At 43.6% G+C, this 25646-nt stretch overlaps 1 protein-coding gene across 1 annotated transcript in view; it reads left to right on the forward strand.

Annotated features, from left to right (window-relative positions):
- LRFN2 (leucine rich repeat and fibronectin type III domain containing 2) overlaps positions 1-25180 on the forward strand; it is a 371642-nt gene extending 346462 nt beyond the window's left edge. Inside the window, exon 4 of the mRNA XM_033935646.1 lies at positions 23306-25180. Within this exon, the coding sequence (XP_033791537.1) occupies positions 23306-24233 (928 nt within the window). The 3' untranslated portion in view covers positions 24234-25180. The remainder of the gene's footprint in view (positions 1-23305) is intronic.
- Positions 25181-25646: the final 466 nt, after the last annotated feature.

Below are 25646 nucleotides of genomic sequence, written 5' to 3' on the forward strand. Positions count from 1 at the left end.
ATACTGATTCTTGTATCCCGCAAATGTTTGACTAGGAATCATTGCGGCTTACAGTAATATTAGAAATGATACAGAGGTGTATAACACGTGTACATGAATGCGTTGTAACAGATCGACGCGGTGAGAAGAACAGATGTGTTTTCAGTGCCTTCCTGAATTGAAAGTGTGTGCTAAGTCCGTCGTAAGCTGCTTGGGAGTTCGTTCCAGACTTTGCTGAATTGCTAGATTCATAAGAACATCAAATAATTTGGCCTTATACATATTTTTTTTTTAAACTAAATGCTTTAAGATAGCAGAACGCAAAAATGACAATTTCATAAGTCAGTTCTATACAGAATCCAAAGATTTCTTGCACTCGTTGCTAGACTTCATCCCAAAACATTTTAACAGCGTGGCATCCAAACAACATATGATAAGAACATAAGGGTGACGGGACTAAATCGCGCGAGACAACGGCGCGCCAACAACTGAGCGCAAGGTTGACGGCGCGCCGAAGAAAAGCACTATTTTAAAGGGCTCTGACGGGGGGTGATGCGGGGGGGAACCCCCCCACTTTACTTAACAGACATTGCGCTGCCTTGTGGGGCGTTTGGGGGGTTGTAACCCCCCACATTATACTTAAAACTGAACTTTTTCCCTAAAAAACAGGCAAAAAGTTCGGTTTCAAGTATAATGAGGGGGGTTACAACCCCCCAAACCCCCCCACAACGCCAGCGCGATGTCTGTTAAGTAAAGTAGGGGGGTTCCCCACCACACGCCCCGTCGGAACCCTTTAAAATAGTGATTTTCTTCGGCGCGCCGTCAACCTTGCGCTCAGTGGGCGCGCCGTTGTCTCGCGCGATTTTGTCTATGAACCGAACATAAGAGTTGCCGCTGCTGGGTCAGACCAGTGGTCCATCGTGGCCAGCAGTCCGCTCAAAGACCAATGCCCTAACTGAGACTAGCCCTAGCTGCGTACGTTCTGGTTCAGCAGGAACTTGTCTATCTTCGTCTTGAATCCCTGGAGGGTGTTTTCCCCTACGGCAGACTCCGGCAGAGCGTTCCAGTTTTCTACCACTCTCTGGGTGCCCACATCGGTTTTACAAGCCCAGCATAAATTAGATCCCTGCGCTGACAGCCTGGAAACCCCATAAGGTGTCCAGTACGCTCGGTGAGCAATAGAGGATAAAGATCGTGTTAATGATGCCGACAGAGTAGGTCGACATACCTTTCTCCAGAAAACGGTCCATATAACATCGATTTCCATTCGGAAATCATGTTCCCAACAACTGCTGCAGCGTAATATATGCATTTAGGGGTCCTCAAAGACTAGCGCGTGGTAAATGCTAAGCCACCCATAGAATACAATCAAAGGACCTCTTAATCTCTTAACCCTTTCAGGACCATAAGGATCGTAGGCCAATTTTTGTGGTTTTGACGACATTTTTATGGTAAAAAGGGCTTGCAGATGCCAAAAAATTGATTTTTTTTGTGAAATATCATTATTTTTATTTAAAAAAATCAAACTTCTGGCTTATGGACAGTGTGGCAAGTGAATCTTCTCGTCAATCTGGCAACGACGCTAATGAATGAATGTCGGAACCAGTTTGTTTACATAAAGGCAGTATCCTATGGAATTCGTACATATCAAATTTAGAACTGACCCAATCAAAATTTATAGGATTTTAAAGTTATGGGACAAATATGTCCCTTGGTCCTGAAAGGGCTACATTTAACTTTTTTATTTTCTGAATTTTTCATCTGCGGGGCCAATTTTGTAAACTCCTCACACAAACCTAGGTTTTAAGCGCTTAAAATAGATGTTATAATTTTACCTTGTTGGACATGTATGTGCAGGAATGTGTGTATAGGTATGTTTTGGGGGGTGGAGTCGTAATGTAAGTGCATTCTTTATTGAATGCGGTAAGCTAAGTTGTTATCTGTTTTCTTGCATACGCTTTGAATGAAAAGATTTAAACATAAACCCTGCGGTATTCAGCCGTCGGCAGCCAGGCTGTATGTTCTGTATATTCGGGGCGTAATGCCGGGTGGCCTGGCTGTCCAGAGGTTATGCGGCTCTGGCCGAATATCAGTCCAGGATCGCATAATATTTTTGGCTATTAAAACTTTAAAAGAAAGATCACCCCTGGAGCCCTTGATCCCCCCTGGCCTTGAGGGATATAGGAGTGGCCTAGTGGTTAGGGCTGCAGCCTCAACACACTGAAGTTTCAGGTTCAACTCAGTACTGCTCCTTGTGACCCTATGCAAGTCACTTAATACTCAATTGCTCCAGATGCATTAATCAGATTATGAGCCTGCTAGGACAGCTAGAGAGAAATACTTAAGTATACTTCCCCCTCCCCCATTCACGGTTTTCCCACTCGCAATTTCACATAATCACAATTTTTTTTGGGGGGAGGGGGAAACCTCCCTCCCCCCATATTTTTGTCTTCCCCCTGGCATCCCGGCCTTACCTGGTGGTCTAGCTGGTTTTTGGGGCAGGAGCGATCTTCCTACGCTCCTGCCCCGTGCAGATAGCCATTAGGAAATGGCTGTGGGGAGTTCCTGTAGTCTCTCGAGAGACTACGGGAACTCCCCACAGCCATTTCTTAATGGCTATCTGCACAGGACAGGAGCGTAGGAAGATCGCTCCTGCCCCGAAAACCAGCTAGACCACCAGGTAAGGCCGGGATACCGGGGGAAGGCAGAAGGGAGGCGGGGGTGGGTCAGAGCCGGATATTCGTGGTTTTTCGCCATTCGCGGTCCGCCTCTGCCCCTATCCCCCGTGAATAACGAGGGAGAAGTGTACCTGACTGTACACTGCTTAGGTTATAAGCAGTATATAAATAATGCTCCTTCAGCACACAGCCATGCTTCTCCCCTGCCACAAAAGGTCATGGTGGTCATTTTTCAAAGGCAACTAGGGGCAGGAGCAAAGATGCTGCATCCCTGCCTGCATCAGCCCCATTCTGGACCACCAGGTATTTACCATTTCCCAAAATACTAGGCTAGGAGGCATGCAATGGAGCTACTAAGTGGTGGATTCAAAACAAACTGGAGAAAATATTTCTTCACTCAGTGTGTAATTAAACTCTGGAATTCATTGCCGGAGAATGTGGTGAAAGCAGTGAGCTTAGCAGGGTTTAAAAAAGGTTTGGATCACTTCCTAAAAGAGAATTCCATAATCCATTGTTAAGACAGACTTGTGGAAATCCACTGCCTATTCCTAGAATAAGCAGCATAAATCTGTTTTACTCCTTGGGATCTTGTCAGGTACTTCTGACCTGGGCTGGCCAGTGTTAGAAACAGGATACTGAGCTCGATTGACCTTCACTTTATCCCTGTATGGCAGCTCTTATGTTTTCATGTTCTAAACTCCACCCAAGCAGCCTCTTCAGTGCAGGTGGGGTAGAAGGAAGCTTCTCCAGCATCTTCTGAGGCAGACATACACCCCCCCCCTCCTCGTTCTGGAGGCTATGTCTGGTATTTTCTTGAGGGTTTCTTAATCTGAACTTCTGCTCCTGAATGCCTTGATGCTCTGCTTCCATCTTTTGTTACAGAATAGTCTAATTTATGTCATTTCAATGCAGAAGTTAATGTCTGAAACCTAGCAGAGTAATATGTTTTAATTTTCACTTCTGTCTAAAATAAAATCAAGGATAGCACATAATTATTTACGTGCAAATTTATGATATTGGTGTGATAGCAAATGTTGCAGTATGGTCTAGTTTTATGTGGTTTTGGTGCTGTGTGGGCTTTGTGAGAAATCTAAAAGATGATCTGAGAGGAACTCATCAAACGCGCTAAAGAGACGGAGTGAAAGTGCACTTCAGAGGTTTAGAGGTTCCCTTACCAGGTTCTTCTTCGGAGCACTTTGTGCCCAATAGCTACAGAGGTGAACAGAACCAAAACTTGCCATTTCAAGGGCTATCAATTGCCACCATGACATAAACAGGCACAGCATCCTGAGCTGTGGGTTCAAACCCACGCTGCTCCTTATGACCCTGGGCAAGTCACTCAATACCCCCATTGCCCCCGGTACATTAAATAGATTGTGAACCCACCGGGAAAAATGCTTGAGTACCTGAATTCATTCATCTAAACTGTTCTGAGCTCCCCTGAATAGTATGAAAAGTTTAAGCCTCTGATAACTAGAGTTGGTATTATGACATCATAATGTCTCATGCCACCAATAAGAGCCAACCTCATCAGTGATGTCACAATGGCTTGACTGTCCTTTTCTTGGCTCATTTGTGCTACATTTTGATTTCTAGAGTGGTGCAGTGCTTAAAGCTGCAGCCTCAGCACCCTGGGGTTGTGGGTTCAAACCCACGCTGTTCCTTAATTCCCCCATTGCCCCAGGTCCATTAGATAGATTGTGAGCCCACAGGGACAGACAGGGGAAATGCTTGAGTACCTGAATAAATTCATGTAAACTGTTCTGAGCTCCCCTGGGAGAATGGTATAGAAAATTGAATAAATACATAAATAAACTGGCTCTATTTATTTAGAAAATGGTGATCCAGGTCCGGGTTTTCCTGCCATTCATGCCTAGACTTATAGTTCTACTTTTCTTGGGGAATTCAGATCTATAGATTTGTGCAAGAAATGAGGTAAAAACACAGACTAGATCGAGCTGTCCTGAAAACATGGAGTCTGTTGATGACCAGAATCTCATTGGGGACTGAAGGGGCATGGCAATATGACAATCCTATCTGTCTTGGTAAAGCAGAGGTCCATTAGCATGGCAGTGGAGAAGAAACAGAAACTCGGGCCTACAACTCTGGCCTCGGTAGCTTACCAGAGAGTAGTCGGTGCTGGAGCAGTCGCAAAACCACGGCCTGCTTGAAGGTGGCCGTTGGTTCCGCTGGCCCCTGCCCTCTCTGATGTCAACTTCCTGTTCTGGGGCAGGGCACCATCAGATCCAATGGATGCAGGACCGCTCTACTCGTCCTCTCATTGCCTGGAGGGGCTACTCCGCCCCAGGTTCCTAGTCCTGGCAGATATGCCATTGTCCAATCTCAGATGCTTTTACTGCATTTAATTATGGCTCCTGAAAGCTTCCAGTACTTTCACCAGAGTTACCCTAAGATGTTAAAATGGTTAAGGGACTGGAGGAGTTGCCTTACAATGAGAGGCTAGAGAAACTGGGCCTCTTCTCCCTTGAGAAGAGGAGACTGAGAGGGGACATGATCGAAACATTCAAGATATTGAAGGGAATAGACTTAGTAGAGAGAGATTGTTCACCCTCTCCAAGGTGAAGAGAACGAGAGGGCACTCACTAAAGTTAAAAGGGGATAGATTCCATACAAACATAAGGAAGTTCTTCTTCACCCAGAGAGTGGTAGAAATCTGGAACGCCCTTCCAGAGGCTGTTATAGGGGAAAGCACCCTTCAGGGATTCAAGACAAGGCTGGATAAGTTCCTGCTGAACCAGACCTAAGGGTTGCTGTGTGAGCGGATTGCTGGGCATGATGGACCACTGGTCTGACCCAGCAGCAGCAAATCTTATGTTCTTATGTCAAAGGTGGTCCGTCTCAAATGATGAAATTTACCATTCCAGCGTGTGAGATTGAAGGCCAATGACTGAGATCTTTCAGGGACTATATCCAAGGTATAGATACAAGTATTGTATTACTTTGCAAATGAAACTAGATAGCTAATATGATATTAAGTGCCTCTGACTTTATTCAAGCTGTAGGCTGTCCATGGTGTGCTACTTGCCTAAGGTCTGCCCTTAGAGGCTAATGTATGTTTGTATGAAGTTGGGGGTGGGGAGAGTTGTATCAAGAGAATTTTCTGCACTGCCCCTACCTGTCCTCTGTGGTTAGAATCAGGGCAACTTTCTTGGACCTTCTGTGTCTGCTTCCTGAACCAGTGTCTTGGCTCACATCTACATCATGTTTAAAATATTTTGTGTGCCCTGGCTTACAAAACAAGGGATTCCGTCTAACTTAAGATTCACAGAAGTCACCTTATGACATATACTCTAAGCCTATGTAATTTGTCACAGAGATGGAGAAAAAGCCGTCAGAGCAGATGGGTAAGGAAACAAAGAATGGGTGGTGCAGAAAAATGTGAAAACGTGACTGTTCCCTAACAAAGCTAGACATTCTAAGTGAACCTTCAGCCGTTACCTCCCCCCACCCCACCATGGTCAGATATCTCCCTTTCTCCTCTGGCTCCCACCCCAGTTGGCCAGCTTCTGATTTTTCCTTCCTTCCCAAACTCATCCTGTACCATAGAAACATGATGGCAGATAAAGGCCAAATGCCCAATACAGTCTGCCCATCCACAGAATCCACTATCTCCTCCTCTCCCTATTGGCTAAGGTTCTTTAACATTTGCATCTCCTCTTCCTATAGGCCAAGGCTCTTTACACCTGCATTGTGAGGTCATAGAGCTTTTTGGTTATAGAAACATGATGGCAGATAAAGGCCAAATGCCCAATCCAGTCTGCCCATTCACAGAATCCACTATCTCCTCCTCTCCCTATTGGTTAAGGCTCTTTAACATTTGCATCTCCTCTTCCTATAGGCTAAGGGGCTCATAATTGAAAGAGAAAAATGTCCAAAAACCGGCCTGAGTTGGTACTTGGACGATCATCAGGCAAAAATGCCCAAGTGCCGATAATCAAACCGGGTTTTGGACGTATTTCTAAACGACCCAGGTCTTCATAGTGCCGCTGAACGACCATAGCTAAACAGGGCGTGTCAGGAGGAGTGTCGAGAGCGGGATTTGGGCGGGACATGGGCCGGCTTAGACTTAGGGCTCCTTTTAAGAAGGTGCGCTAGCGGTTTTATCGCACACACCGGATTAGCGCGCGCTATAGGGTGCGCTAGCCAAAAATCTACCGCCTGCTCAAAAGGAGGCAGTAGCAGCTAGCGCGCAGGGCAATTTAGCATGCATTAAGGCCCTATTCTGTGCGTTAAGGCCCTAGTACGGCTTTGTAAAAGGAGCCCTTAGTCGTATTGCATGAATAACCAAAAGTTATACAGCCCAAGATCGACGGAACTTGGACGTTGTGACTTAGACCATTTAAAACATGGTCTAAGTCACAAAAACCCACCTAAAGTCACCAGAGAAGCACTGCAAACACATAAAACAGACCCCTACACACCACCCCAGTGATCACTGACCCCCACCCACCCCCATAAAAATATTAATCACATCTTTAAAATTCAGCTTCCAGACCATCATCACCTGGCTGCCTGGGATAGGAAAGCCTAGTCATCCAGAGGCGGCTTAAGTCATCTTGGGGGTGGGTTAGGGAACCATGGAGAGGAGAACCCATGCCCATAAGCTCCTGTAATTCCTGCATTGATATTGAAACATGTGCACACCCCTTTACACCCCCAAAACCCCTTTGTACTGGCATATAAGTGGCTCCTGCAGCCATAAGGGCTATTGGGGTGGTGGATAAGTGGGTCTAGGGGATTCTGGAGGTGGTTTGGGGGCTCACCATGACCTATAAGGGAGCTGTAGGGAGGAGAAGACATGGCACCCTTTTTGTGAAGTTCATAGCAGTGCCCTGTAAGGTACCCCACTATTTAGATACCATGTTTGGGTGTTCAGTCCATCACTTTGCAGACCCCTCCCTTGTCCAACAGGGCTTGTTTAGATGTTTTTGACTTGGACGAAAAGTTGGACGAAAATGTGGTATAAAGATGGACGATTTAGCGACTTGGACGATCAGATCAGCAGGACGTATACTTAGACGATTTTCAAAACGAAAAAAAATTTGGATGTATTTTTCAAAAATGTGTCCTAAGCTGTTTTTTTAACTTTGGACAACTTGTGAGTTAGATGAATACGGACTTGGACGTTCCTTTTGATTAAGCCCCTTCACGGTTCTTTACATCTGCATTGTGAGGTCATAGAAACATGATGACAGATAAAGGCCAAATGGCCCATCTAGTCTGCCCATCTGCAGTAACCATTATCTCTTTCTCTCTCCAAGAGATCCCACGTGCCTATCCCAGGCCCTCTTGAATTCAGGCTCTGTCTCCTTTACTGGAAGACTGTTCCATGCATCTACCATCCTTTGTGTAAAAAAGTATTTCCGTAGATTACTCTGGAGCCTATCACCTCTTAACTTCATCCTATGCCCTCTCACTGCAGAGTTTCCTTTCAAATAAAAAAGACTCGACTCATGTGCATTTACATTACGTAGGTATTTAAACGTCTCTATCATATCTCTCCTCTCCCACCTTTCCTCCAAAGTAAACAGATTGAGATCTTTATGTCTGTCCCGTATGCCTTATGATGAAGACCACACACCATTTTAGTAGCCTTCCTCTGGACTTTTTATATATTTTTGAAGGTGCGACCTCCAGAATTGTATCCTGCATCTCCTCTTCCCTTCTTCCTGCTGGACCAGCTGCTGCTTCCCACTACTTCATGGGTTCACACAGCACTGATGATGCTTTAATCTTCCAGATGGCCTGGAAGGAGATTGAAATGGCAGTGGCAGGCCCAACATCAAGAGGGGGAAACGGAGAAGCTTATTGCATCCACCAGAGCCATGTTGCTGCCGCCAAATTCTGCCACCCTAGGCAATGCCTAGACTTACCAGGTGGTTGGGTTGGTACTGGCACCTAAATAAGGAAAGGGCCTTTGAGAGGAAGGGGAGTATCTGCTATTGAACTGAGGTTTTTGAGGGGAGGGGGCTGATGGTCTGCATTTTTTATGCTTTTATAGACTGTTTCAATTGCTTGTGTAGAAACTTCTAGAAGTTATACAAGAAATGTGAGTGAATAAATAAATAAATAAATAAATAGACTGCTCAAACCGGTGGAACATCATCCCATGGTATTTAGATCAGTGAAATTTGTTAATTCTGGACTGATGCCGTTATACTCTGTCCATGTGCTGTTCGGGAGTGTAAATATTATTGAAATGCCTAATTTCCCCACATATCAACCCATATAAATGATGTGATGACATGCTCTTGGTGATTAATGCAAAAGTTCTATTAATTACTGTACATGAAGAATTCTAGCAGCATGCTTGCAGGCTTCTGTAGTTTGCAGTTTAAACTCAATCTATATTTAATACGTACTTCTTTCACCAAGAAAAATAGTATCACTCTTTCTTGAACCTGTTCTTTTTGTTAGCAATCAGATAATTTCTTGAATTTTTAATGTCTCGTTAGTAATTTGACAGGCTGAGCGATCGGACTCATTGCCTTTCATTTAAACAAGTCTACAGATTCGTACAGAGCTCTGGTTTTAGCACTAAAACATTTTAATGTAGAGAGTAGATACCATTTGTTCCAGTACCCCTTCTGCAGGATGGTTGCAATGCTTCTGTAAGTTACAGACCATTAGGATGGGTGAGTGATTTCTTTGGTGAGGATCTCTGTTGTGGAGTGTCCTTTTATTTTAAGGCCTAGTCAGTTTGTGTCTAGTAAGAAGCCTCCCTTGATTCTTGTAAGGAAATTCTTCTTCACCCAGAGAGTGGTAGAAAACTGGAATGCTCTTCTGGAGGCTGTTATAGGGGGAAAACACCCTCCAGGGATTCAATACAAAGTTGGACAAGTTCCTGCTAAACTGATGAGACTGGACTCATTTGAAGCACTGGTCATGACCTTGGGGCCGCCGCGTGAGCGGACTGCTGGGCAGGATGGACCTCTGGTCTGATCCAGCAGCAGCAATTCTTATGTTCTTATGCTCTTATTTATTTAATTTGTTTTCAATCCCGGCCTCCCCAAAGAGCTACAGATTAATGTACATAATATACAGTAACAGGTTACAATATGCCATAGCTACAGTACAAGTTTGTTTTTTTCTGGTAGGTTTTTATCCTAACTCGACACATACTACAGATCTAATACCAATATCCGTAAGATACAGTTTACAGGTTAAATTTCTCATTCTTACGGTGCAAGATTTTTCAATACAAGTTTTTATCCTAATGTGACACATACCGAGGATCTTGTATCAATATACATTTCTTTGTAATCTATCGGTCATGGGAGTTAGGTGAAGAGGTATGATTTTATTGTTTTCTTAAAGTTGAGGAGTCCTTCAAGGGATCTAATCTGCGGGACAGTCGATTCAGTGGCTCGGTATGAAGTGGGAGTAGAAACGTCATTTGGTGGTTTGCAGTTGAAGGGCACGACCAGGGGGGGCCTTTTGAGGTGCATTTCATCCTGGGAGCGGAGGGACCTATTCGGTACGTACAGAGGAAGCTTGGCCATCACGTAGCCCACCACCATGCCATGGAAGGATTTAAATGCTAACATCAGTCTTTTGAATATTATAGTAAGAACATAAGAACATAAGAAATGGCTTCGCCGGATCAGACCCTAGGTCCATCCAGTCCGGCGACCCGCACCCGCGGAGGCCAAGCCAGGTGTTCCCTGTTGAGAAACCTTGTTTACTCGTATCCCTCAATGTGATTTGCGAGAAGGTGTGCATCCAACTTGCCCTTGAATCCCGGAATAGTGGTCTCCATCACGACCTCCTCCGGGAATGCGTTCCAAGTGTCCACCACTCGTTGTGCGAAGCAGAATTTCCTGATATTTGTCCTGGGCCTGGTGCCCCTCAGCTTCAATCCATGACCTCTTGTCTGAGTCACATTGGACAATGTGAATAACGATGTTTCTTGCTCTATTTAGTCCTTATATAATATGCAAGTGAGGTGTTTAGAAGCAAGGAGTGAAATTGAGAGCTGGAGGTAGCAGGAGGAGTGAGGGAGGCCCCGGCCAGGAGCTTCACTGAAGGAGGAGGTTTTGTGGGGAGATTGCTCTGTGGAACAGATCCCAGAGAAGAGGAACTGAGGAGCCTTGCACTTGGGAAGGTTAGCTTTGCACAGATCTAACCACCAGTGGCATATTATGGGTGGGGTGCGGGTGGTGGTCCGCAGAGAGACCGGGAAGGTCACATGTCTGCGGTCAGCCTGAGTCTGGCTATTGCCTCCGCTGGCCCCACCCCCTCTGATGTCAGTTTCCTGCTCCAAGATGGGGAACCAGCAGAGCCAATGGCCACATGCAGGCAGTCCACAACTCCGCAACCAATCCACTGCCTGGAGGAGGAGGGAGGGGTGCTCTGGCTAGAGGAAGGGGTGCTCTGGCCTGGATTCCTGCCCCACCAGGTACACCACTGCTAACCAGGGTGTGTGGACCGACCCGGGTGCCATCCCCTTCTCTCCACCCCCGTGTACCTCTTTAAAACTTCACCAGCATGAGAAGGCATCTTCCTTGCTGCTTGTGCCAGCCCCAGCTCCATTCTGATGTCACATCTGGGTCATGGGTCCAGGGAATGACGTCAGAAGGGCGCCGAGCTGGCATGAGAAACAGGTGGAAAGTTCTTCTTGCGCCGGTGAACATTTCGAGAGGTACACAGCGTGGCGCCAGCCTCCCTCCTCCTTATGGCACTGTTGCTAACCACAAGTGACCAACGGTAAAAGGGGCCACCAACACAGATCAAGAAGATAATTTGGAGAGTAAATATACTGCGGAAATCCTATAACTGAGCACCACATTTTAGGTGCCTTGATGGTGCTCACAGCACCAGTTCTATAAAGGTTTCTGGGTGCACAGATTCCGTTATAAGCCTACTGTTGTGTGTGCAAGGGGGAGGTAAAGTCCGAGCTTAGTGTGTTATAACGCAGGACTTTTCTGCACACCAAGCCAAGATTTAACGTGGCACTTAGCCTGGATTTAAAAAAAATATTGTATTTCAGGAACTTGTCCAAACCTTTCTTAAAACCAGCTACGCTATCCACTTTTACCACAACCTCTGGCGATGCGTTCCAGAGCTTAACTATTCTCTGAGTGAAAAAATATTTCCTCCTATTGGTTTCCAAAATATTTCCCTGTAACTTCTTTGAGTGTCCGCCTAGTCTTTGTAATTTTTGAAAGAGTAAAATATCGACTCACTTTTATCCGTTCTACTCCACTCAGGATTTTGTAGGCCTCAATCATATGCCCCCTCAACTGTCTCTTTTCCAAGCTGAAGAGCCCCAACCTCTTTAGCTTTTTCTCATATGAGAGGAGTTCCATCCTCTTTATCATGTTGGTCGCTCTTCTTTGAACATTTTCTAACTCCATTGTCACATCTTTTCTTGTGCCATGCTGACCAAAATTAAATGAAATACTCAAGGTGAGGTTGAACCTAATTTCCTGTATAGACTACAGTAGGTATCATATAGCCACCCTCCTGGCACCTAAACATAGCTCTCCACACACAAGTCAAGCTGAATCAATCTCAGATCTTAGGTCTAAGGACAAACTTACTGAAATTCATAAAATAATTGACTTCATGTAACCAATATAATTTTAACTCTAATTGACTTAAAGAACTTGAAGAACCATCTGTTCTCAGTGTGATTACTCACGGTTTGGGACCTGTTTATGAAACTATGCACAGTAAACAACTTTGATTGAACATTAAAATGTGATTCTGAGTTGCAGTTAGAAATAATCTGCAAAATTTGGATTTATTGTGAACCATTGTGTACTGTTTGTCCCTAAATCAGATGCAATGTGACACTGTGACTGTGATAATGAGCTGTACCATATGTAAATTAACTCATCAACATAGCACCAGGCAGAAGAGCTCACAGAAAACCCCTGTACAGTATAATACTTGAGAAAAGAAATTTTCTCTTGGACCATTGCTGAGATCTTGGACAATGCAAATAGTGCAAAATGCAGCCCTCAGACTGATATACTCGTTGAAAAAATACAACCACATTACCACTGCCTTCCAAGACTCACACTGGCTCCCTGTAGAAGCACGCATACTCTACAAATGGCGATGGATCAACCTATCTAAACAATTACCTAACCAGGAACAACACATTGAGACCAAGGAGAACACAGGCCCCCTTCACTCACCTCCCAATCAAAAGCGTATAACATAAAATAATGCATGACGGTCTACTAGCCACCCAAGCAACGAAACTAGACCACCACATCTCCAACCTTCTGATCACAATGTCCAACTACAAAACCTTCAGGAGAGAATTAAAAACCAAGTTATTCAGGAAAGTTGTCAAGTCAAACTAACCTTCTCAATATTTCCCTGGACCCTAATGCTTCTTCTAATTGTCTGTCTTGTAATCTCACTGGGTATGCCCAGACCAATTCTTTTGTAATCCGCCTAGAACCGAAAGGTATTGGCAGAATAGAAGATACTAATGTAATGTAATAATGTAATGTAATACACCTGGAGGTGTTATTTAAAGGGGGTGCCCTCTTAAATAATTCCTCCGTGTTCTCCGGAGTATTGCCGAATCCCTGAGCTCCTTCCCTTACTCAGCTCATAAATGTAAAGAAAAGCTGTCTTAAGTTACCTACAGTGATTCCACATTCAAAAAGTGTCACTCCTCCTCTGAAGTCTCCCCAGTCTTCCCCTGGCGTCTGCTCTCTACGCCCTTCTCTCTTGCTGATATCATCTTTCAAAATGATGGCATCTGATTCCAGAATCCCTATATCTCTATATCCCCATATCTATACATTAAAATTGTCTTCTAATAGATACTCTGCGTAGTAAGTTCTGTCAATCCGTATCTTTTCTGCTTGAGTTCAAATTCCATTCTAAAGCATAGGATAAAATGGTGAGGCTGATATACTTTATAAAGACATGTGTTCATTTGAAAATGTTTTATGTTTATTAAAAATCTTTATATTCCACTCAGTTTGCCAAATAGGATCAAGGCGGTTAACAATATAATCCGATGAAAGGAATAAAAAAGAACTCCATTTAAAAATAGGACAGGCAAAATGAATATAAAAATGCAATGAATGAAACCATTTTGGGTTCATACCTCTGAACAAATTGAAAAAGCAAGGATCCTGACAGAGCCACAAACACTCTTTTTCATCACCATTTTAGCAGAAAGAGAAAAAGCGGGAAATGGGATAGAACATATCAACCTTGAGACAAACAATCTTTTATTTCTATAAGCTTAAAATAAAATACATGTAGAAACACATGAATAAAAAGTCCTGTAAAAATAATGTCCTTATTGTGAAAGGATCCAGTTGATGACCCGACACGGTCCGTGTTTCGGGCTCCGGGTGGAGGTATGCCTCAGGGGTATGTTTAGGCCCACTAGGTGTCGCTCCAGTGCTGGGAATACAAACTTTAAAAATAAAGCTTGTAAATGCATCTAGGACTCGTAAAACAGCTCAAAGCTTTTACGTGGGGTTTCTGTTCCCTTTCCTTTGTTCTACATCACCATTTTAGTGCATGGGGCTAGGAAAACAATGCATCTTTTCCTTTGGCCATGGTTGAGCTGCCTTGGGGGAAGAACAGGAAAGAAGAAGGAGAGACTTAACCTATTAGGCTGAAATGTTTTGTCAAGCAACCAAGCTAGCCTATCCCGGCCTTGCTTCTGCCTCATCTCAGAAATACAAGAACGGTACCACTTGGTTTTTGTGGTTTTGTGATAATGCAGGCTTCAGAGGGAAAAGAAGTAAACAAAAAATATTAGGCTTAGAGACAGGAGTAAATCAAAAAGCACGCACGGCTCGACTACAGAGTCAGGCAGACATAGATTGAATTTGTGTGTTAAAGAAATGTCAAGCCGTATGGGTGCAGCAGAGCAGAGAGGCTCCATAGTGAGAAGCTTGATAGAATCTAAAATAAACAGAAAAAAGCACGCTGCGATCAGACAGAGCTGAAGCACAGAGCAGACAAACATAAGAATAGGTAGTATGAGAAGAAAGTCGTTTCCAGATGTTGCATTGGTTACCAGTGGAGGCGCGTGTGAAATTCAAACTCGGTTGCTTTTGTTTTAAGGCTCTGTTTGGTTTGACTCCCAAATCTATAAATGAGCTTTTTTTGTTTACAACTAACAGACATAAAAGAAGCTCAGACTTGAATTTTGTTCCCCCGCCTGTTAAACTCATTTATTGGAAAACTCATCTATTTGACACTTAATCACCTGTATCCTCTCCTCACCCCTCCTCTTCTCTTCTCCCACCCCTCCTCCCCCTTCTCCTCCCTCACCCCCCTCTTTAAGTCGCCTTGAGCCTACCTAGGTATGAGCGACGCAGAAATAGAAGTTAAGATTAGATTAGATTAAAGGATGTAAACTTCAAAATTATCCTCAGCATGGGGCAAAGAGTTAGATCAACTGCTTAGGCTTACTGAAATTGATGGGGAATTTAGAAAACATTTAAAAACACATCTGTTTTTGAAATATTTAGGTAATTTGTAAAATTTTTATTATGCAATAATCAGATCTCTTAGGGTTTTTTACTCATTGGTTTTAATTTTCTAATTCTCTTCAATTCTATTGTATTTTAAATGACGTATTTGTAAATGATGTAAACCGCATAGAACTTCACGCTTTTGCGATATATAAATAAATTGTTATTATTATTATTCAGCTTGAAGAGACCGGCATCTATCACTCAGACTGCAATATTATTGGTTTGGTTGCTGTATCCACTGCTTGGCTATTATAATATTGGGTGTGGTATATCCCATCATACCTTTTCAGTTCAAGGTGATGCAACAGATGCTGTGAAGACAGCAAGGTAACATCAACTAGAATTGGGGCGAGGTAGAAAGACAGTTATGTGATGAGGTGGCATAGGGAAGGAGGAAGAGGCGTGTAAGATGAGGTAGGTGTCACGCAGATTTGGAGGATTAGGTAAATTTGTCGAATAGGTGGATTTTTAGTGATTTCGTCCATTTCATTGCCATCTGGATCTTCACTGCAGATTGAAATCTCAAGTAAAGTTCTGGGTGTCATTATAGACTCAACACTTTTATTCAATGACCATCTTAATTCTCTGGTTTTTTTTTTTTAATGCTTCTTTAGTCTCCATATGCTGAGGAAAGTGAGATCCTGCTTCCACCAACAACATTTTGCTGTCCTCGTACAATCAATCATTCTTTCGAGGTTGGATTATTGCAATTCGGTCTAAGTCTAACCAAGAAAAGTCTTCAAAGACTTCAACAGATCCAGAATACTGCAGCTAGGTTGATCTTTGCAAAAGGCAAATATGATCAAGTTTCCCCACTTTTGTTAAAACTTCACTGGCTCCCAATAATCTCTAGGGTTTACTTTAAATGTGCCTGCCTAACATTTAAGATCTTCCCCCTTTAATTTCATTTAGCTGCAATTCTCCAAATGGCACTGTTGCATGATTGAACGTGATTGGCGCCACTTTTGTAAGTAGTCGCCGATGTAAGTACCATTTGGAGAATACGGCCCTAAGTGGCCATTAATACTCAAACTTGGGCAGGGCCCCTTGGAAGGGCGCGCTAAGGCCACTTTTACCACTGTATGGCAAAAGGGCCCGTTATTTTATTTATTTACCTATTGGGATTTATTAACTGACATTTCGTGAAGAGATTCACCCAAAGCGGTTTACAATTCATTGAGTAGTAATCAGGTACTCTTAAGTATTTTCCACATCTGTCCTGGCAGGCTCACAAACTAATCTCTTTTACGAACGCATAGCGAGGGTTTTGGCGCCGGCAGCAGCGGTAACTGCACCGACGCTCATAGGAATTCTCCCTGGAAAAGCGGAGACTTAGAGGAGACATGATAGAAACCTTCAAAATCATGAAGGGCATAGAGAAGGTAGACAGGGACAAATTCTTCAGGCTGTGGGGAGGCACTCGGAGAAATTGAAAAAGGACAGGTTTAGAACAAATGCTAGGAAGTTCTTTTTCACTCAGAGGGTGGTGGACACATGGAACGCGCTCACGGAGGCTGTGATAGGCCAGAGCACGCTACAGGGGTTCAAGGAGAGTCTAGATAGGTTTCTAAAAGAGAAGGGGATTGAGGGGTACAGATAGAAGTAGAGGTAGGTTATAGGAATAGTCAGAAACCACTTCACAGGTCATGGACCCTGATGGGCCGCTGCGGGAGCGGACCGCTGGGCGCGATGGACCTCTGGTCTGACCCAGTGGAGGCAACTTCTTATGTTCTTATGAGCGTCGGAGCAGTTACTGCCACTGCTGGCACTAAAACCCACGCTATGCATTCGTAAAATAGGGGGTAAGTTTCAAGTTTATTTCGCTTTTGATATACCGTCTATCTAGGAGAATCTCAGCGGTATACAATAAAACAAATTGGCAATGTAAGGGGAGAACCAATAGAGTCTGCAGTCGGGAATATGAAGACAAACCAAAACAAGAAAAACTGCAGACGGGCGTACAATGATGCAGGCAAAGCTTGTTAATAAAATGCGGTTAAAAACAAATGAACCAATGGACCCGACACGGTCTGTGTTTCGGAAAACACACCTTCATCAGGGGTCCCAAATGATAAGAGAATCAGTTAAAGTCACAAACAAGCCGTTGAAACTGTAAGGTAAATTACAAGACTCACTTCAGCGGTTGTATTTTATTAATAAACTTTGCCTGGTTTGTTAAAAATTGACATAATTACAAGAGAGATAAAACCAAATATGGGAGACATAAAAGGAATGAGGGGAAGAAATACAATTTTTTTAAACAAAAAGAAGGGTAAAAGGGAGAGCACAAAAGGAAGGGGGAAAATAAAATATATTTTCACTTTTTAATTATCTTACCTATTATATAGAAACATAGAAATAGACGGCAGATAAGGGCCACGGCCCATCTAGTCTGCCCACCCCAATGAACCTCCCCTACCTTTCTCTGTGAATAGTTCCCACGTGTCTATCCCATTTGGCCTTAAAATCAGACACGCTGCTGGCCTCAATAACCTGAAGTGGAAGACTATTCCAGCGATCAACCACCCTTTCAGTGAAAAAGAATTTCCTGGTGTCCCCGTGCAGTTTCCCGCCCCTGATTTTCCACAGATGCCCCCTTGTTGCCGCGGGACCCTTAAAAAAGAAGATATCTTCTTCCACCTCGATGCGGCTCATGAGGTACTTGAATGTCTCGATCATGTCACCCCTCTCTCTGCGTTCCTCGAGTGAGTACAGCTGCAGCTTATCCAGCTGTTCCTCGTACATCTTTAAATAAAAACTTTTTAAATAAAAACTTTTTAAGATCTGATCTAAACTTAGATATGGAGTTTTCCTGTCACTAAGCAAACCAATTGTGTACCAATCAGTTTGCGACCCCTTTGTGACCCGATTTTCCTGTGACCCGATTTTCCTCTGACCCGATTCACTAACCTCCGTCCTGATCATCCTCCGATCCACGCATGCAAATGAGGGGGAACGGCATTCAAACGTAGGCAGGGCAGCGATTCACTAAACAAAATGAGGGACACCGACTGGGCTGACCGATCCAAAAATAAGCGACTGCTGAGGACCAGTCGCTCAGGTCCTTTCCAACTGCCCTGCCTTCTGCCGCCTGCTCTCTGCCCTGCTTCTCTGCTCTCTGGCCCGATCTCCTGTCCTTCCCCGCAGTGCAAGCCCAGCTTTTAACCCGCGAGTTCAAAGCAGGTTAAAACCATGGGCTTGCGAAGAAAAAAAAAGTAGTTTCCTGCTCTGCCGGGCACGGAGGGCCAGCACTTGCGCAGGTCATCTACAGATGGTCTGTGCATGTGTCGGGATCGCTATAGAGCAATCTGGGCGGTCGGTTGGGGGCGTGATTTTGATCGCCCTCATTTGTATGAGGGCGATTTGTGAATCAGCCCCCCGGACACGGATCGGATCACTCACAGATCGGATCCGATCCATGCCCTTAGTGAATCTGGTCCTAATCTGGTACCTAGAACAATGGGAGGGTTAAGTGACTTGGCCAGAGTCGCAAGGAACATACTAAACTAAACTAAACCTTAAGTTTGTATACCGCATCATCTCCATAAAGATAGAGCTTGGCACGGTTTACAGGTAATTCAATAAATGAGGGAAGGACATAATAAGAAATTAGAGGTTATGAAGAGGATAGCTAGCTTTACATTTTAAATAGATAGCTTTACGTTTTGGAGAAAAGCCAGGTTTTCAGATGCTTTCGGAATAATTGGAATGAGCCTAGGTTCAGCAGTGGTGCAGGGAGGTTGTTCCAAAGCTCTGTGAATTTGAAGACAAGGGATTTCCCTAATTTACCTGCGTACATGACGCCTTTTAATGAGAATGTGAAAGAGAAAGAGAGAAAAAAAGAGAGGAAGAGACAGAGAGAAAAAAAGGAGAGAAAAAAGAGAGGAAGAGAGAGAGGAAAAAAAGAGAGGAAGAGACAGAGAGAGAAAAAAGGAGAAAAAAAAAGAGAGAGAGAGAGAGCGGAAGAGAAATTAAACTAAACCTTAAGTTTGTATACCGCATCTCTCCATAAAGATAGAGCTCGGCACAGTTTACAGGTAATTCAATAAATGAGGGAAAGACATAATAGGAAATTAGAGGTTATGAAGAGGATAGCTAGCTTTATATTTTAAATAGATAGCTTTACGTTTTGGAGAAAAGCCAGGTTTTTAGATGCTTTCGGAATAATTGGAATGAGCCTAGGTTCCGCAGCGGGGCAGGGAGGTTGTTCCAAAGCTCAGTGAATTTGAAGACAAGAGATTTCCCTAATTTAATGAGAATGAGAAAGAGAAAGAGAGAAAAAAAGAGAGAGAGAGAGAGAGAGAGAAGAAGAGAGAAAGAAAAAAAGAAAGGAAGAGAGACAGAAAAAAAAGAGAGTGGGAGAGAGAGAGAGAAAAGAGAGAGGAAGAGAGAGAAAATAAAAAGGAGAGGAAGAGAGAGAGAAAAAAGAGAGAGAGAGGAAAAGAGAGAGAAAAAAAGAGAGGAAGAGAGAGAAAAAAAGAGAAGAAGAGAGAGAGAAAAAGAGAGAGAGAGGAAGAGAAACTAAACTAAACCTTAAGTTTGTATACTGCATCATCTCCATAAAGATAGAGCTCGACACGGTTTACAGGTAATTCAATAAATGAGGGAAGGACATAATAAGAAATTAGAGGTTATGAAGAGGATATGTAGCTTTACATTTTAAATAGATAGCTTTACGTTTTGGAGAAAAGCCAGGTTTTTAGATGCTTTCGGAATAATTGGAATGAGCCTAGGTTCCGCAGCGGGGCAGGGAGGTTGTTCCAAAGCTCAGTGAATTTGAAGAAAAGGGATTTCCCCAATTTACCTGCATATATTGACGTCTTTTAACGAGTATGAGGCTGGGATCATATTTGCAACACAGACAACTTATAATCATCTGGCCCACAGTTGTTCCTTCCAGTTTCAGTTTGACAACATTAAACATCCTTAGCAGTATTCCTGTCCTCCCCACACGTTTTTAAAACTAATTTTTTTAATGTATTTTGTAAATTATTTTAAATGATTAGTTTTAGTGTGAAATTTACCACTCTGTACTCTGTTTTGACCTACAATTGACAAAATACGAGGGGCCGCTGTAAAGTTCTCATCCCAGTCAACAAAGTTGGGGTAGTCTTCATCGAGTATGCACTTAGTCCATCGATTTGCTACCTTTTTTGTATGTTTCTGACGGAACAAAAAAAAGTGGAAAATCGCTGGACTGGATGTAAGGCCCTTGATGTAGACTGCCCCTCGTTAATAAAGCTACACTATTAGGTATTCAGGGATTTTATGTAACATATATGTTACTTGCTGCAGTTTTCCCACGCATGCTAAGGTCTCTTTACCTGCGTTATCTTTTTTTCTGACATGGGCGAAGCACCTGAATTGAAAATTCATCTTAAAGGGGCTCTTTTATAAAAGCTTATGGGGGAATTCAAGGGGCACTAACCGATTTAGCGTGCTAAGGCCCATATTCTGTAAATGGCGCCTTAACCTAGACACTGGTAGGTGCCCTACCAATGCCTAAGTTAAGTGAAGATGCCATTTAAATGATATTTTAAACTAGTTTTCAAGGCACCTACCGACACCAGTTATCACATCTCCATAGGCCTAACTCTGGAAGTGGATGCATGCAGCGAAACTGGACCATACTATCTCCAACCTGCTGATAACAACAAACGACTACAAATATTTTCGCAAAGAAATCAAAACCCACCTATTCAAAAAATTTATACAGATGGCTTAACCCCAACCGGACCCCCCTCAACGCAACTCCCCCCCTCCTCCCCCCTTCACCAGTTCCCTTCTCTTTAGCCTCAAGCATGTCAACTGCTTCCCTAACGGTATATATACTGGATCTGCACTATTTCCTATTTATACAGCATCTTGTAGCTCTTGAAATATACAGCTCCATTATTCTTGTAACTTCTCGTGGAAATGACCAGAATTCTCTCTGTAATTATCCTGGAAATGTCCAGTTGTCTCTTTTGTAATCCGCCCAGAACTGCAAGGTTGAGGCGGAATAGAAATCAGTAATGTAATGTAATAAGGCGCCTATGGAGGCACAATTCATGTCAAAGGTAGGTACTGGAAATGTAGGCCTTGAAAGCTGCGGCATACCTTTCCAGTGCCTACCTTTCCCAGAGGCGTGATTATTCTCTAAACGGTGCCGTCATGTGACTGACATTGCGATCGGCGGCTGCTTTTTAAGATGGCCGCCAACAACAGCACAATTTAGAGAATCCGGGCCTACATGCTAAAATGCCAATTATATTCCTATAGGCGTCTTAGCATTTAGCGCAGGCTAATCATTAGTGTGTGATAAATCGGTTAGCGCCCCTTGATGAATTCTCCCCTTAGTGCGTGCTAATGTCTATTAACATGCTCTAAATTTTGATAAAAGGGCTCCAAAGTCATTTCTTCAGAATGTCCTGTTTCACTGTGTGTGATCTGTATGGTATATTTGAGGAGTATTTTCTTCCATTTCACTTGCATCCTAGAAGTAACGATTTTAAACTTTTTCTTAAGTTGACGGTAAAGAGTGGCCTTAGCTTGTCCTTACACAAGTCATTCCTGTGCACCAAGGCCATTTTATCCACAGGGGTAAAATGGCAGGTATTTCCCGTTTTCTCTGTTGATAGCCATGTGCTCCGTTTTCCCATAAGTGCATGAGCCCCTACCACCAGCTATTTAGAAGCTGGTAAGGGCTCGCGCACTAACCGCGTGCTAATCGATTAGCACGCAGCAAAACAGCTGCAATAACCAATTAGCGCAGAACATGCCTACTCTCTGCCCTCAGACCAGCCCTAAAAAATAAATTCCAAATTTTAGCACTTGGACAGCGCACACTGATCCTAAAATAAAGATTTTTCTTTTCAGATTACGCCTTTTCAATAGAATTCGACCATATTTGTCTCCTGGTATTTTCAGAGTCATTTTGCAGTCAATGGTCCTATCATGTCTGGACTATTGTAACCTTGTGCTCTTGGGTTTACCAGGAAATTTGTTGAGTGCATTACAGGTCGTTTGGAAAGGACCGAGCCTGTCACTGAATACTATGTGAAGCTATACTGGCTGAAATTAGAAGATCGTACACATTTCAGGTTGCTTGCGATGGTATATTTGTGTTTGAATGGTTTGGCTCCTGCAAGTCTGGTGGGTACTATTCATGCTTACGTCCCTTTGTCAAAATTGCGCTCTGTCCATCATGGCGATTTATCTTTGCCATCTGTAAGGGACCTGAGATTGACTTCCTCACATGCGACTACGTTCTCCTGTAGAGGACTCCAGAAATGGAATCGCCTACCTTTATATATCAGAACGCAATGTAATCTTGTTGGGTTAAAGGAGTTATTGAAGAGACACTTATTTTGCAATATGAAATATGGGCATTAAGGCAGCTATTTAGGTGTAAGTGCTGGTCTCTTATTTGTGTGACTGTTATAATATGTATTTTATGTACTTTTTATTATATATGTTTATACTTATAATAATAATAACAGTTTATATATCGCAGGACCGTGAAGTTCTATGCGGTTTACAAAAGATTAAACGAAGGTACAAATTGATTGAACTTATAAGAGGTGAAAGAAAGTGGTTAATAGGTCAAGAGAACCATTATTGAGGAGAAAGAGATGTACGGGTCAGCTGTCTAGATACTTCAGGAACAGATGTGTTTTTAGGCGTATCCTGAATTCCCCATAAGTAGTAGGCGAAAGCAATTGTTCTAGATCTTTACCCCATAATGCTGCCTGATGAGAGAGAAGGTGTTGATGGTGTTTTTTTTCAGTTTATATCCTGATAAAACACTTATGAGCCGCTTTGGGAAAAGCGGGTTATGAATAAAATAAAACAAAACAAAAAACCGTGGGCTGCCTGAGCCTACCCCGCTGTGGTAAGTATGAGTTAGCAAATACCACAGCTTAGAAAAAAGACCCATAGGTTAAAACGGGATCTATGCTAAGATAGAATGAATTAATGCTAAAATAACTTCTCTTAATGATAGCCTATGTTGATGACTCTGCTCCGAAGTAGCCATTTTGTTTTTGGCTTGCTGGTTACCCCACTGGCTTCATTGCAGTATTTACTAATGAGAACGATATGAATTTATATATTATGCAATGCCTGCTGACAAATATTTGCATTACTTAAACTAATAGGTTTTCTGTTTTCTTGAAGGATGATTCCAGCTTCAAATAAAGCCTTCGTGGTAAACAACCTTGTACCTGGAACAGCGTATGACCTCTGCGTCTTGGCCATATGGGATGACACCGCAACGACCCTCACTGCCACCAACATCGTGGGCTGCGCCCAGTTCTTCACCAAAGATGACTATCCTCAGTGTCAGTCCATGCACAGCCAGTTCTTGGGAGGAACTATGATTTTAGTCATCGGGGGGATCATTGTTACGACTCTGTTGGTTTTCATCGTCATCCTGATGGTGAGGTATAAGATCTGTAACAATTCCCAAGGCAAGTTGGCCACCGTCAGCAATGTCTATTCACAGACAAATGGGAGTAATGCTGTTCAAAATGGAGTTCCGCCGCAAGTCAACCCAAAAGTGGTAGTGAGGAACGAGCTAATGGAATTTAATTGTGGCTCCGTTCCGAGCAGTGCCTCCTCTTCCCCTAGCACCACGAACAGCCAAGAGGGTGATAATTGCAGCCTCCACAGCAACCAGAGCACTTTGTCCAACAAGTGGAGGCCAGTCTCAAGGTCTAAACATAACATTGATCGACTCATGGGAGCTTTTGCCTCTTTGGAACTGAGGTGTCAAAGAAAAGAGGACACACTTGACTCCCATAATTCGGCCACAGCCCAACACTCGGACAAAAAGCCTCTACTGGGACATCAGGAGTCCAAATTCTGTAGTCTCCTGACATTACCTCTAGAAGGTAAAACAAAACGCAGCCATTCCTTTGACATGGGGGACGTTGCCACCACACAGTGCTGTACTTATCCAAGAAAGATTACAAACATTTGGACTAAGAGGAGTCTTTCAGTTAATGGGATGCTGTTGCAGTACGTTGACAATACAGAGCTAGAAGGAAGTGCGACTAGAGAGAGTTACGGAAGTGCAGAGTGGGTAATGGAGAGCACTGTGTAAAAAAAAAAACCCCGCTGAGATGTCCTTTTCCCCTAATGTCCTTAATTCCTCTTTTGTTGGAAACTGTGGTAGTGAAAGGGGGGGGAAACAGTCCTATCTGTATTGGAGACCTCCATCCCTCCATCCACAGAACAGCATAAAAATGATTTCATGAAATCTTTTGTAGGTACTCAGCACCGCCATCAGAAAACAGTGTGAGGATGGGCCAAACAATTTTCTAACTGTAACTTCCACTGCTTTTGAAGTTTCACATATTCGAATGAACAATCTAAGAAGGTTCAACACAGCTTGACATAGGTTTTCCATGGGGCTAGCAGGAAGGAAGCAGCCTAGGGAAGAAAGCAACCTAGGGAAGAAAGCAATAAGGATATTTAGGTGACAAAAGGACTTTCCCTTCCCATTACTGCCTGTAGGCTAGTCTGAAGACCGGAGGCACCTTGCTTAATATATCTGGCTGGGCCCCAAGAATCTCTGGATGCCTCAGTAGCTTGGGTGAGAACTTCATGGGGAGTCTTTCTTTTTAAGAATTCATGATAAAAACAAGCAGTAAATTCTATTTAAAAATTAGCCCACCACACCCCCTTTCTTACTAAGCCACAAATTCCTATGAGCATCAGAGCAGAGTCAGAGCATTTAGCGCTCCGGGCCGCAGTAGAAACCAGAGGGTAATTGTTTTGCTGCATTTCCAAAGGCCACCACCACTGTACTAGACCTTGGTCTTCAGAAGCACAACTGGGAATAGTACAGGTCCCCCTCCATATTCACAGGTGTGGCACTCACGACTTCGATTATTCATGGTTTTTCATCTCGCTGACCCACCCCGCCTCCTGGACCCCTCCACTTACTTATTTACTTTTTGAAGTCTCATTGTCTAGTGGTGAAGCAGCTCAGGAGCAATCTTATTATGCTCCTGCCCCATGGTGAGCTGCAAACAGAAATAAGAACATAAGAACATAAGCAGTGCCTCCGCTGGGTCAGACCAGAGGTCCATCGTGCCCAGCAGTCCGCACACGCGGTGGCCCAACAGGTCCAGGACCTGAACTGGAATCCTCTATCTGTACCCCTCTATCTCCTTTTCCAGCAGGAAATTGTCCAATCCTTTCTTGAATCCCAGTACCGTATGCTGCCCTTTTACGTCCTCTGGAAGCGCATTCCAGGTGTCCACCACCCGTTGGGTAAGAAGAACTTCCTAGCATTGGTTTTGAATCTGTCCCCTTTCAACTTTTCCGGTATCTTGAGACTACAGCAGGAACACATGGCAGCCATTTTTGTTAGCAGCTCAGCACCAGGCAGGAGCGTAGGAAGATCTCTCCTGCCTCGCTTCACTGCTAGACCACCAGACTTTGAAAAGTAAGTAAATTAAGAGGTCCGGGAGCTGAGATTAAGGCAGGGGTGGGTCAGAGTTGGCCCTAA

The sequence above is a fragment of the Geotrypetes seraphini genome, chromosome 3, assembly GCF_902459505.1.
Source record: "Geotrypetes seraphini chromosome 3, aGeoSer1.1, whole genome shotgun sequence".
Lineage (NCBI taxonomy): Eukaryota > Metazoa > Chordata > Amphibia > Gymnophiona > Dermophiidae > Geotrypetes > Geotrypetes seraphini.